The following is a 14,792-nucleotide window of genomic DNA, read 5'->3' as shown; positions in this document are numbered from 1 at the left end:
TATTTTTGTAAGATAATATTTTGGGAATGTATGTATGAAAGAAATTATAAGCTTTCCTAATTATAAATTAAATTTTAATTCAGTTTAACTCCAAAAAATACTCCAACTGATTTAAAGATAATATTTTTGGAAGATTGTTTTATAAGAATTAAAAGTTAAGGATTTATAAGAAGAAATAGCAGAAACGATTATTTTTATTTTAGGACATAAATATTTTTGTAAGATAATATTTTTGGAATGTATGTATGAAAGAAATTATAAGCTTTCCTACGTATAAATTAAATTTTAATTCAGTTTAACTCCAAAAAATACTCCAACTGATTTAAAGATAATATTTTTGGAAGATTGTTTTATAAAAATTAAAAGTTAAGGATTTATAAGAAGAAATAACAGAAACGATTATGTTTATTTTAGGACATAAATATGTTTGTAAGATAATATTTTTGGAATGCATGTATGAAAGAAATTATAAGCTTTCCTAATTATAAATTAAATTTTAATTCAGTTTAACTCCAAAAAATTGATAACGGCCATCTTCTTGTCTTGAAGTGAACATGAGACACATTTCGTCATACGAAAATGTGTAGATTTGTTAAAAGACATTCAATAAAAACACTCAAATTCATATATAATCTTCCAGCTCATGCCTAAAAAAATTTTAGTTTTTATTCCTTTTTACAAGAGGACGCTACGAAAGAATGAGCTTGTTATTCTTGCAAATTCCGTTTTGACCATTCTCCGCGAAACGTACATCAATATCTTGAAATTCGAGACGCTGATAAATTCTGCCGATGTACTATTTGCATTTCAGAGATATACGGGACTGCTGATGTAAGTTTTTCTGTGTCTTCTTTCCTTTGTCGTCAAAACAAATTATTTTAAAAATAATGTACTAGGAATTTGTTTAATGTTTGATTTTAGTACGTTTTGTAAAACGTAATGTGCTATTCACTTTATATACTCCTTCGACTGCACAATAAAGAAAAGTTACTGAAAAGGAAATATCTACGAAAACTGATTATCTCTCTTATGAATGAGTATGATGAGCGAATAGTACCTTACTTAGTACAAAGCGAACTAAAACTAAATATGTTTAAAAGAAAATCAGAATTAGGTTTTGAGAAAGTCAACGGAGCATTATCAAATAAAAAAAAGAGATGCATATCTACCAGAATGACAAGCACACTTGAATCACAACATTTAGATGTGGAATTTGTCAAAAATTTAAACATTTTTTATCATTCTAAGCAAACAAACCCGGCCTGCGACCATGCAATGAAGCCAATATGAAACTGACCTTTTGCTTTTTATATCTAAATTTCAAGCACTTTTCTAATTCTATGTAGTTTCTACAATTCTGTTTTACAAATGTAAATATTTCATTCGGAATATTGACAAATTCTCTTCTTTAATTTTCACACCATTCGGCTTTTCTTTGTTAGTTTTATATTATTTTTGAATTTTTAAATTGCATTATTTCCAATCTTATAAATAACCTCTTAAATAAAAATTCTTTATAAAAATTGTATTTATTAACATTTACCTAATTTTAAGGATAATATTGTTTTTTAAAAAAATTGTGTTTTACAATAACGTATTTTGAAAAAACGCGCTACTTTTCATGTTGGTATAGAAGTAAAACCCGCTAGAAGGATAGAGATTGAATTTAGTTATTAAATTATATTTGCGCTCCGTTGTTTTTTCATATTAGTATTCCAATTTGCTTACAATTAAAGAACAAAATGGCATATCATCTTTATTAGAGAGAAGGTGAGAAAATTTCGGAGAGACCATTGCTTGTTTATATAGCCCTCTATTTAATTCCTACATTCATGAAGTATTTTTCTTTTTATATTGAAATATTAAACTCATATTATTGTTCTTAATTTCAAATATCACTCTGGAGGTGTGTTTTTTCTTAGGATATTCCTAATTTTGCTTTTATTTTGCAGTTTAAGTATTTTTTGATATGCAGATGCAGTAATTTACCTTTACACAGTGTAATATTTTGCAATTTCATTTATACATGAAATTTAAATTATATATATGAGGCTTATTAAACAGAAAGACACAGACAACAAATACAAAGACGACAACTATATACAGCCGAGATGTACACACAGCAGCACACTAGAACAGACCCACAAGTAGTAAGTAATTCTGTAGTAATAACAGCCACAGCACACAAAGCGGACAGACAGAATTCAGCAGGAGACTCTACGGTGTCTCCAAACGGCTGAAATTCCCCACTGTCTCCTCGCTTTAGCTGCATCCAACTGCTGACTCATTACTACACATCTACTCCACACATGACACGACACTGCTCCTATAATAAACGCCAGAACTCGGCACACAGCCGTTCAATACTCGCTTGAGCTCCACACAATGCTGGACTATTCCAACATTGATTCGTTATCCTCTCGACGACTAGTTACTTGTCTACGACTCCGACTACAATTCATTACAACTTGAGAGAGCCGGCCTTTTATAGTTCCCGGGAGGCGGGCGGTAAAATTTCCAGACCAATCAAATGTATCTCAGTTCTTATTGCATAAATCGTTAAAATTCTCGATATTCTTTCCAGCAATATTTGTTTTGTCGCCAAATTCATCGAGAAGTCGCCAAATTGTAGCGAAGTTTGTCGTTACGATCTGAGACCACTGACGTGGCACCCGAGCATCATTCAACAGAGCTGATCTAAAACGGTCTTTCCAGTGATGAAACTAACCGTACTAAGCAGTAATATATATAGGTACAAAAGATTAGTAGTTCGCTACTAATCTTTTGACAAAAATAAAAATAAACTTTCCATTACATATTAACTAAATCAATAGATGGCGCTGAGACCCTCCAATTATTTATTAGTTTGAATGACGTTGCATTTCTAGCAGGAACAATTTAAGAATCAGAAAGCAAGAAAGAACACGATGAGACATTTTTTTTTTTTTTTTGTAAAAGTTTTACCTGCTACTGGTATTTCCTTTTTGTTTTAATAACTGGTTGTGAGTGTTCTTTTTTAATTTATATTATGTTATTGTACTTTTCGCTTAAATTGGAGGTTGTCTTCTATTTATTGTTTTATTTCTGTAAAAAATGGTGTATCTCTTAGGCCTCAATTTTGGAGGATTTTCGGGTCACAAGGGGTCAATATTGTTGAACCAAAAGTCAGACTCCTCGCAGAAAAAATCCCTTGTTTTGAATTCCTGCCTAAGGGTGATCCTTAAAAAAGTCTTCAGACCGGATTCTTATTTTATTGTTTAATTTTATTTTTGATTCTATTTTTATTCCTTTCGACTTTTATTAACTTGGTATCTTTACTAATTAGATTAGGCTCATTTGTGTTTTAGTAGTAGCTGCATTAGCGCTCTCTAAATACAATGGTGCTTTTTTTGTTTAATTCAGAAATAATTTTAGTTTTTTTTTTTTATTGTTTCAGAAACAGTTTTCATTGGAACTTCATAATGCTTATATTTTTATTATCATTATTATTATATATATACAGGGTGGTTATAATTAAAGTTTAAGTTTCAAAACTCTATAAGAAAAGAACCACTGATGAGAATGATGTCAAATTTGAACGGCATGTTATTGAAAAAAGCGTATGGCAGAAGAAAAAAATTAGTTTCAAATTTCAGCAACAGATGGCGCTGTAAGCTGTAGAATCATTCCAAGAAATGAGAAATGATTCGTAAAAAACGGCTAAGGTGTAAGTTACATATTAAAACACATTGACAAATTAGAATTGTTGAGTAGTTTTATTTGCATGACTGTACATATCACATCGAAAGGGACAAATCGATTTCAAGAGTTTTGCGGTGACATACCGCATAAGAACCATTCATCAAAGAAGTTAGGAAATATCCCGACACTGCTGCAAAACATGGTTAATAAGTGTTCACCCTTGTGTGTAACAAATTGAAAGCGACAAACAATATGTTCCACAACGGATAGCAGTGTGAGGTTCAGAATGTGTTGCGAAATGCTTGCCTTTAATACCGCTAAATTTGCAATTGGAGCACATAACACAGCATCTTTCAGATAATCCCACAGCCAGAAGTCACACGGAGTAAGATCAGGTGTTCGGGACGGCCAGGCTGTAAGGAAATGACGACTGATAATTCGTGCATTTCCGAAATGGCTCCTCAGCAGCTGCTTCACGGGATGTGCAATGTGCGGAGGAGCATCATCTTGCATGAAAATGATTCCATCCCCACTTCCACGCTGTTGCTGAGCTGGAATGACGTGGTTGCGCAAAAGATAAGCATAGCAATGACCAGTGACGGTAGCGGTAACAGAACCGGAAGCACCCGTCTGCTCGAAAAAATATGGCTGTAGGATGAAAGATGGCGTAAAGCCGCACCACACCGTGACTTTTTCAGGATGAAGTGGTACGGGGTGCGTTGCCAGTGGATTTTCTGCTGCCCATATTCGAAAATTCTGGGTATTGACGTACCCTTTCATATGGAAATGAGCTTCATCTGTCCACAAAATTTTCCACGGCCACTCATTATTCACTTCCATGCGAGCAAGAAATTCTAATGCAAACGTCTCCCTTGCTGGCAACTCCAGCACATGGACAATTTTGTACGGATAGCATTGCAGGATGTTTCGTACAATTTTCAGCACCGTGCTCGTAGGCCTTTCCAATGTTCGGGCAATTCCTCTTGCACTGCACGGTTGCACACCACCGGCCGACCCCTCCTGTAATGCTGTGGCCACTTCTTCAACTACCGTCGAATGCACTCATTTTCTCCTTCTACCAGATTGCACATCAAACGAATCTATCGTTTCGAATTTTTGCATCGTTTTTTTCAGACTCGCGACACTCATTGGACCAATGCCTTCATTTATACCCTTCAGTGTCCTGAACTTTTGCAGAGTTACCCTTGCACAATCATCGTTCTTGTAATGCAGCTTTACCAGCAGAACGCGGTCCTGCAGTGAGACACCCACGGCGAACGTCTCAGACGCGAAACGAGGAACAGTCGTGTACCTACCTGGCGGTTTTATAACACTGAAATGTGTCGTGGGCAGGACAGGTATTTTAATTTACATCTTCTGCTGCTTAGAGCACCACCTGTTGCTAAAATTTGAAACTAATTTTTTTCTTCTGCCATACGCTTTCTTCAATAACATGCCGTTCAAATTTGACGTCATTCTCATCAGTGGTTCTTTTTCATAACATTTTGAAACTTAAACTTTAATTATAATCATCCTGTATATATATATATATATATATATATGAATATGAGAATTTCGATTATATTTTAATTACTTAAACAATTCAGTGTAGATGCAAACTCCCTACTGTAGTCATATTTTATAGTTTTTAGAATGTCTATTTATTTATTTATTTAGCAACCATGTAATAACTTGGTAGACAGAAATCTATTAGTGTACAAATATATCATCTAAAATGTTAAGAATAAATCATTAATACGACTAATAATTATGTATCTATTCTAATTGCAAAAAAATAAATTTTATTTTTCGCATTTTCACAAAACTTTATTTTTAAAATTTCCCATTGTTCTTTTATCCTGGTTAAATTGTGTAAACATGGTTTAGCTCATTTCTCGTACTATTGAAAAAAAATTCATTTTGAAGGATTTCATAAGTCTATATTGAGTGCAATAATCAAAAATATTTCTCTTTAGCAACTTATTGAATAAATTTATTTACTTTAACTACAACACTATCATTTGCAAAAAATTTTATCGCATTGTCTAACCCATATCGAAGCCCAAGAAAGATTATGAATTTTTAGAAATTATTCTCAGTAATTATGTAATTCATGTTAGATAAGGAATTCATGCTTAAAAAACAGTGATCCTGGAAATATAACAAAAAACAATACTTATCATCATACAAAATTTGATACCTGGAAATATGGTAAAAAGAAAGAATACATAAAGAATTTTGTCGATGTTTACAAACATCAAAATTAAAGAATTCATTTGTATTACTACATTTGGTGAGTTATAATTTTTAATAAACTACACTATGTCTCATGCATAGCATTCTTCAATCAGATCAATAGAAGTAAAATGGTAAACAAAGAATTTTTCAATATGCAAAGAAATTTCACAACTTGCGCTTCTTGAGTTTAGATTGATGATCACATGGACTAAGAATAATATAATACAAAAAAGCATATTAAAATTTTCAAGCTATGCGACTCCTAGTTACATCTCAGAAAAATATAGCTGTTTTAGGGAATATAAAAAAAGTTGCACTCAATAGTTTGACTAAATCTACATTTATATTTCTTTTTTTATTGTGATAACTTAATTTTCAAAATAATTAATTTAAATTAGCCTAATATATATTAAATACATACCCAAAACAAATTTGAAAGTATTGAAAAAAATCTGATTATTTGTCATTTTTCTAAATATTTATGTATTTTGAAGAATAAGACATATTTTTAAAATATAAAAACAACTCACAAAGAATATTTTATTCACATTTTTCTTGCCGTTACAAGGAAGCCACATATTTAGAAATAAAGATTACTTATACTTACATACAGAAACAGATTACGTTATTTAATCAAAAAAATTAATTGTATTGTTATTGATCATTTCATTAATAATAACATCCAGTCAGTCTTTATTTCATACTAGCCGCCTTTGGCGACCAGCCGGTTCGCCAGTATTAATGTTCAATTAATATTTTATGTAATTTGATCACATAATAGGTTTTTTTAACAAAATATTTTCAAACTTCAAATTTTGATAGTCATTTTATTCACTTATATTATTATGTAGGCCTTAAGCCGTTCCGTTCATTGTATTACGTGTCTCTCTCTCATTTCTATAGTGACCGTAAAATTCAAATTTAAATAAAAGTGGAAATAATGAAACTCAATTAATATAAAGACGTATGTTAGTGCATCCTAGTATGTCTTAAAACAGAATAATTTTCTTAATTTATAATATCTCAAAGAATTATTCAACAAAAATTTCACGGATTCAATGAAAAATTCAGTTTTCAATTTTATTTTTAAAAGTATATAAACGCTGTCAATAATATTTTTTTTTCGTTTATAAATATATTTAATAAAAATTATGAATTTTAAATTTTAAACAGTCTTTTGGTCCTAAAGAATCATATTCTGCAAAATATTCTTGACTGTCCAATTTTTTAATAAATAAACAAACTTTCTATTTCATGTGTTCAAATCTTACCGATTCATTAAGTTTTGAATATTACAATGTATTAGAACAATTGACATTTTCATAATGTAGGCCAATCACACTTGAGAAACTTTGGGGGAGGATTGGTTTTTTTGAGACGAGCGATGAAATGATCTATAATAACCCGTTTTTATAAAATAGTGATTGATTTAGTTGATTGGAGTGTAACTCTTTTTATTTAAAATATTCGCGTCTTAATAATATTTTGTTAAATATGACTCACAGGGCACAGAATATACGTAAAAATTTAAAATTTGAAATTCCTCAGCATTTATGGACTCAAATTATATAAAATAGAATTATTTATTACATTTAAACCATTTGTTAACAAACTAAAGGTTTACAAATTAGCTGCTAGGTTCCAATAAGAGTAGATATCTTTTACATATTAAACCATTTTTGCCTTAAATAAAACTATTTAATTGAATTCGTAATATTGATATTGAGAAAGATCATAGAAAACGTTTCCTTGCATTTACTTTTCAAAAAATATCGTATTTCGTATTTATTTAATTTCATACAGACACGTGCTGAAAATTACATTTTTATATATATAATTTGGAATTATAGTTATTTTATATTTTAATTTGAGCTTATGTGAATATGATGACCGCATATTGATAAAAGTTAACTTTTCCCCTACTAAAGTGCAACGTGCTCGTGTAGGTTAAATTTTATTTTTTTCTTTCGCGAAATAAATTGTTGAAAAATATGATTAAATTGTTTTTAAAAATTCATTGAAAATAGAAATTTAATTTTTTTTTCTTTTTTTAAAACATTAGTATCATTCAAAAGATTATTTTTTGGGCTTCAATAAGATGTAAAAATTAATTTTGTGCTGCAATATTTTCGAAAGTTATAGCGGAAATTTCGCATAATTTTTTATTAATTAAAATTCTAATTAAAAATTCAAAAAAAATTACTCCGGGTGCACATTCTCTTCCTCCAAATTATACACCTGCCAAATTGGGTATCTATAGGTAGAACGGTCTGGTCTGTAGAGCACCAACACACACAGAGACACATACTGGGCTTTATTAAAAGTATAGATTAATGTCTGAAAAATGTTTTGTTAAATATGATTCACAGAGCAGAGGATCAAGATAAAAGCTAAACATTCTTCATTTATTAAAGCATTTGTAGACTCATGTTACATACTATATAACTATTTACTTCATTTAGACCATCTTTAAACATGTATTTCTATTATTAAAGTTTTACAAATGAGCCGTTGGGCCCTGAATTGAAAAGATATATATATCTATAACCATATTTGCTTTAAATAAAGCTGATTTATTGAATTAATAATTTAGATATTTTAAAAATATAAAAATTTTTCTTTGCATTTTATTTTTAGAAAATATCATATGTCATATTTATTTCATTTCATTCAGACACGTGCTGAAAATTACTTCTTTATAGGTTTAGTTTGCTATAACAGTTGATTTATTTTTTTCAATTTGAGCTTTTGTCTGTATGTTGGCAAGACATTGATAAAAGCTAATGTTTTCCCTTTTACTTGTAACATGCAAGTGCAGGTTAAATTTTATTTTTATATTATGCGAAATAAAATGTTGGAAAATATGATTAAATTATTTTTTAAAAAATTCATTAAAAATAGAAATTTAAATTTCGGGTTAAAACATTAATATCATTAAAAAGATAATTTTTTTTACCTTCAATATGATGTTAAAATCAATTTTGTGCTGTAATATTTTCGGAAGTTATAGCGGAAAATGCCAAAAATGCCCTTAATTTATAATTAATTAAAGTTTTAATTAAAAATTCAAAAAATCACTCCGAGGTGTCCATTTTCGACCCCCAAGGGCCAAACATACATGTGCCAAATTTGGTAGCTGTAGGTGAAACGGTCTGGCCTGTTGACAGCCAACACACACACACACACACACATTGAGCTTTATTATAAGTAGTATAAAATCAAACTGATTGGTGAGATTTATTTAAAGTTGCAGAAAAGTAGTGGTTAAAATAATAGAAAATGATAAAGTCGTAGTTAAAGTCTTAGAAAAAGTTGAAAAAGCAAAATTAAATTATTTAAATATATAAATTAATAAAAATTATGTTTTCTATCATCTTAATATATAACAGCACAAGATACATTTTCTGCATAATCAATGCAAAATTCCAGTTTAATTAATATTTTACAAACAATGCAATCATACCTGAAAGCCTTCAGAAGAGAACTTCGAAAGTGATATTTTTGATGCAAAAATATTTAATTAAACATTTTATACATTCGGTGTGTATAGATTTTCATTCATTGAAAAAATATAAACATCGATCATAGTAATGAATTGATAAACTTGACTAGATTTCCTTCAATCTTTCCGTTTGTCAGCTTTTACCTTTATTTCGAAAATGTAGTGCAAAAAGAGGATGATTACTATGATAAAATTATTATTTTTGTATGAGATTTAATATATCATCTCTGCTACCACTTTTTTCACTTCGGGAGGATATTGATCAAGGAAGTCAAAACATCCATAGCCAAAGCGGGCCTATCTTTCCTCAAGGTTTTCCATTCCTCTAGTTCTTCTATAGTAGAGAAGTTAGTACACTTGTTGCATATATATTCTATCGCAAAGGATTTCAAGTCATCGGCGTGCAGTTCTCCTAAAACAAGGATGTTTAACACATTTTGAAGTGACATGGTATTCTTCAAAAAACCACAACACAATGTTTTGAGGTCTTGAAGCTGGTATTTATCAGCAGCAAACAACAGATCAGCGGCAGACGAGTCAGTCAAGTCAGAAATTGTCCCTGTGTATATGTAAATCAATAAGTTCCGAACAGTAGTTTCGTCTATGTCTATGACACTCACTTCATTTTTGTGACTTTCTTTCATAGGGTTAGAAAACATGGCTTCAAAAACGGGAGATCGTACGGATAGAATATTTTTATGCGCTGGTATGGAAACATCGCCACATTTTAAAACCACATCTGAGAAGGAAGACGTCTTTGGATCCAATAATCTCCCGAAATCATCCAATAATTTCTCCATAGATGTAAGCTGTATTCCTTTTTTAGTATCTTTTAGCAGATACTCTTTTGCGAAAACATCACTGATACTTTCAATATACACAATACCAAGCAATATATAAATTTTAGAAGATTCTGCATAAATTGGAGGGTCCAAATCTGAAATTATCTCTTTATAGGAAGTTCCGGGTTTTATAATTTCTGAGAAATCTTTATGAAATATTACAAGACTTTCTTCGACAAGGGAAAGTATTCCACGGATCGAAAACTCTTCATTAGTAATTTTTTTGTGAAGAATTTCTACAGAGTTACATTCAAAGTCCTTCTTAGTAAATGAAAAAGAATTGGAGGCGAATATAACAAACCACTCATCACTTAAGTCCACTTTCGAAATGAAGCGATTTCTTTTTTTATCACATAAAATTGGAAATTTTGTTACAAATTTAACTGGAAAATGCGGCATTCTGTTCAATTTACCTTACTGAAAATAAATTTTGGTCACCTACAGCTGAATATAGCAATAAAGCAATTGAATTCAGAAATGCTTCTTTCTCTTTCCACTGCGCAGTCAATAAATGAACTATATTCTCTGCCTTCTACTAAAAAAGTAGATAGATAGCTGATAACAAAAGCAGCTGACGCGACAAGAGAATAATTTTCAGATAATTTCTTCCATAAAGATACTGTTAAAAAAGGATGCAATGATTGAAGATTTTACGAGCTGCAACTATCATCGATGAACTTAGAACTTTCGGTATGCGATATTCCGTTTGTTTATCTGATAGGTCAAACGGGGAAATCCCGAATTTGTTATCAATTTTTCATAAAACAACAAACGACACTGTTTATAGTCGATGCGTCAGGAATCAGTGTTTTCATAAACTTTGAAACCGAAATATAGATCAAGTGCTTTTTCTTTCTTTTATTTATAATTTTTGTTTCCAAAAACGTTCTAATGTACGATTAAAACTTGTAAAAATAAAGAGTGGTTCGATGTGAATAAATGGATGACCAGTCAAGAAAACTGTTTCCTGGTTTTTTTTTTCTTGCATAGTGTCTTCTTTTTTTGCAAACAGGAGCACAGGGTATGTGCTCACGAACAGTGCAGAAATACTTCGGTAGGGAAAGGTCCCCTATATTTGACAAGAATAAAGAAAAATTGCGAGCAACTAAGAATTAATTTATTTAACTTTTTATCGGCGGAGAAATGGTACATCAATTTTTAAAATGTGTAATAAAATTCTAAATAATCAACAAGTATTTATATTGGGATCAGAATTATTTTCCTTTTATTCAATTTTATTTTGAATAATTTAAATAAATGTTAAACAATTCTGAATATTTGCTATATATTTGACTTGACAAATAAGTAAAGTTTTATTAAAAGAATTTAAAAATAATAAATATGTTTGATAATTAAAAAATAATTATAAACTACTTTAAAAAGATTTAAAATAACTCTTGTACTCTTATATTAAATTAAGTACTATATAGATATAGTACTTGTACTATATCTTATATTAATTCACTCATATTATTTGTACTCTTATATTAAATTAATCACATATATTTTATTTGTAATATATATGTCACAGTAAATGTGATTAATCTGGTGATTAGGCATAATTACTGGTGATTATTTATGATCACCATTATTCTTATTCGTGGTTATGAATAAGATTAATGGTGATTATAAATAATCACCAGTAATTATGCATCATCACCAGATTAATCACATTTGCTGTGACATATACATTTATAGTATTTTTGTCGAAAAATCGATAAATTCATTGCAGATTTAAATTACAAAAACAAAAAATCCTGTTCATTTCCTTTCTTTTTATTATTATTTTCTATAATAATATTCATTGTACCTTATAGTATCCAGACAGAAAGTTTATTAATTTTATAGCAGTTTAAAATTCTATTATTCTCTATTTTATTCACCTCTTAGCAGGAGAAACAAATATTAATGCAATTTGAATCCGATGGAAAATATTATATATTTTATTATAAAGGAAATTTGAAGAGCAGTTGGTGATTTTTCCTGTCTGTGCGTTTTACATTCTTTTTAATTTGAAGCAAACATTCTAGCCTGAGATTTTCTTTATTTATGTTTTTAAAAATCAATTTTATGTCAATTCAGGAAAAATTATTTCAATCAGTTCAAAGTAAGATATTTTTGATAACTAAACTTTATATTTATTCCAAGAAGCTACTCTGAAACTTTTTAAATTAATCTAGACTGAAACATGTTTCAGAAAGTTTGCTAAAATTCTACTTTCGAAGTTCATCAAAAAAGATAATAATATTGGCACTAAGCTAGTTTCTTATCAAATATTTACTCATTCTTATCTGATAAAGTCATCTGGTTGCGATGCATTTGTTGGTGCTTTTATCAAACGACAGGTTTCTCATGACATAGTTGAATTACAAAAAAAGAAAAAAGAAAAACTTTAACAACTGGATTAAAAAAGGTAGTATCAAAATTTTGAAGAGATAATCCTTATGAAAGAAAAAAAAAGGATTTTATTTTTTCATTTCTTTAATTGCACCTGATATTCTGAAAGTAAAGTGATTTTTTTTTTTTGACATTCGTAAAAATTTGAAATATGCACATCTTACAGAAATATATTAATAATTAAGAAATTAAAACTAATTATCAACAATAAATTGAATTATTTACTTCTGTTTTAAAAGGAATGGAAAATAGATAGATTTTATATTCAGTAGTTCCAAAGAGCAACTATTTATAAATAACAACTCAAAAAGTATTGAGAAAAAATTGCTTTTAATAGAAAAAATATAAAAATATTAGATTTGTATTCTATATTATTTTACTGTTGTAGAAAATAGAACAGTTCGGTGATTTAAATTAAAATTTTCTACAAAACACGAATTGTCTATTGAGAAACTAATATACAGTTCAATGTAAATATGTACAAATTTTATTAATGATCAAGAAAGATAAGATCAATCAAGATAAGATTAAGATTTAAAAATATGATCAATCGTCTACCAAGTGCCGGATAAATAATTCTATTCTGGCTGTGTTTACTAAATAAACTGAACATATTATTTTTTTATATCTTATTGGCAAAATAATACAAACATTACCCGCCCTCAATTTTAAAATTCAAAAAACAAATTTTTCAATAATACAAATTTTGTTTCCATATAATTATTATTATTATTTTTATTTTAATAAAATTTTCAAAATTTTTGGCGCAATTATTAATTAATGCAATTAATTTTATATATTCATTTCTTTTCTTTTTGTATAATTATTACATTGCTTTTCATATTATAACATTTATTTTTTAAAAAATTAGAAATTAACATTTATAAAATATTTTATCTTCTTGCCCTCTAAGGGTTTCCCACCCATTTCAATGTAAACACCCGGATGTCATAAGAACGTGCAACGCGGACTTTAATGTATAGTTGTAACGTGGCTAGTTCGGTATGCACGATTTATTACGTAAGTGCTTGTTAAATATTTTAAAGTGTTTCTTTCCTTTTATAAAGATTGAAATCTTGATAGTTTTAAGGGAGTCAAGACAACGAATTTTGACCAAGTGGCTTTATATTCATTTCAGGATGTCACAGGTTTATAATATGTCACAATGGTTCTAAGTTCACTTAGCTTGAAATTATATATTTTTTTTCAAGAAGTATTTTTATATAGCTTACTTAATCGAAATATAGTAATTAAATTACATTGATTTCTTTTATTCAAATTAATTTTGCACTGACTTGACTCGTCTAAGATTTCACTGCAACATCACATTCAAGTATAAGAAACTCAGAAAGACTGTCATATATAGTTCAAATATAGTTAATATATTCATATATAGTTAAACATATTTATTAAATCAATTCTTTTTTCATCTTAACTTCAACCATTTTTGTAAAACTAATCAATACTTTTTACATTAATTTCCAGCTACGATTTTTTTCTTTACACCATATAAACAAATTATTTGAATTTAACGTATTAAAACAATGTAAATTTCAAGGAATATATATTGCTATATTGTTTCTCTTTTCAGAATTAAATTCATACTTACAATTTATAATAATTTCGTTTAATACTGAGTCGATAAAAAGAAATTTCCTAACTTGTAAATGCACAACTTTGAGCATGAACTTTGCATACTTGTAAATGCACTGGCATGTATAAATGTGACTATTTCTTCAACTTCCTTAAAAAACAGAATGAAATATTTTTTTTAATTCAAAAAAATAATAATGCGAAGATTTGTTTTTGAAATTAGTTTCATTCATAAAATTATATATATTTAGTCTTATCGTACTTCAACGTAGATAGAAACAAAGAGTAAAACAGACTAAATTAAGTGTTTAATTTTTTAGGAATATTATGAGGTTTATAACACCTGTAATTTAAATATATTAATATATTATACTAGATATCAATGCTCATTTTCTTCTTCTCAAACCCGCTTCCTCTTAAAGTAGAATCTGCTGTAATGTAAGCTGCGCATGCGTCAGCTGCTAGACGTTTCGTCACATGTATTCTATTTGACTGAAGATCTTCCGATGCTATTCCTAACCTTCTTTCATGTTTTTAGT

General features: G+C 29.0%; 1 protein-coding gene across 1 annotated transcript; it reads right to left on the bottom strand.

The window, feature by feature from the left end:
* Nucleotides 1–9,330: 9,330 nt before the first annotated feature.
* Nucleotides 9,331–10,890, bottom strand: LOC129964047 (speckle-type POZ protein-like B). The gene has a single exon (XM_056078715.1). It carries the CDS (start codon nt 10,660–10,662, stop codon nt 9,664–9,666), a length of 999 nt encoding a protein of 332 aa, XP_055934690.1. The 5' UTR covers nt 10,663–10,890; the 3' UTR covers nt 9,331–9,663.
* Nucleotides 10,891–14,792: the final 3,902 nt, after the last annotated feature.

Source organism: Argiope bruennichi, chromosome 3 (genome assembly GCF_947563725.1).
Source record: "Argiope bruennichi chromosome 3, qqArgBrue1.1, whole genome shotgun sequence".
NCBI classification, from domain to species: Eukaryota; Metazoa; Arthropoda; class Arachnida; order Araneae; family Araneidae; genus Argiope; species Argiope bruennichi.
Note: the sequence above shows the minus strand (reverse complement) of the source record. Positions and strands in the feature narration are given on the sequence as shown.

Bases quoted from the DNA above. Each gene is read 5' to 3' on its own strand.
- LOC129964047 (XM_056078715.1), bottom strand. From the start codon at position 10,662: ATGCCGCATTTTCCAGTTAAATTTGTAACAAAATTTCCAATTTTATGT.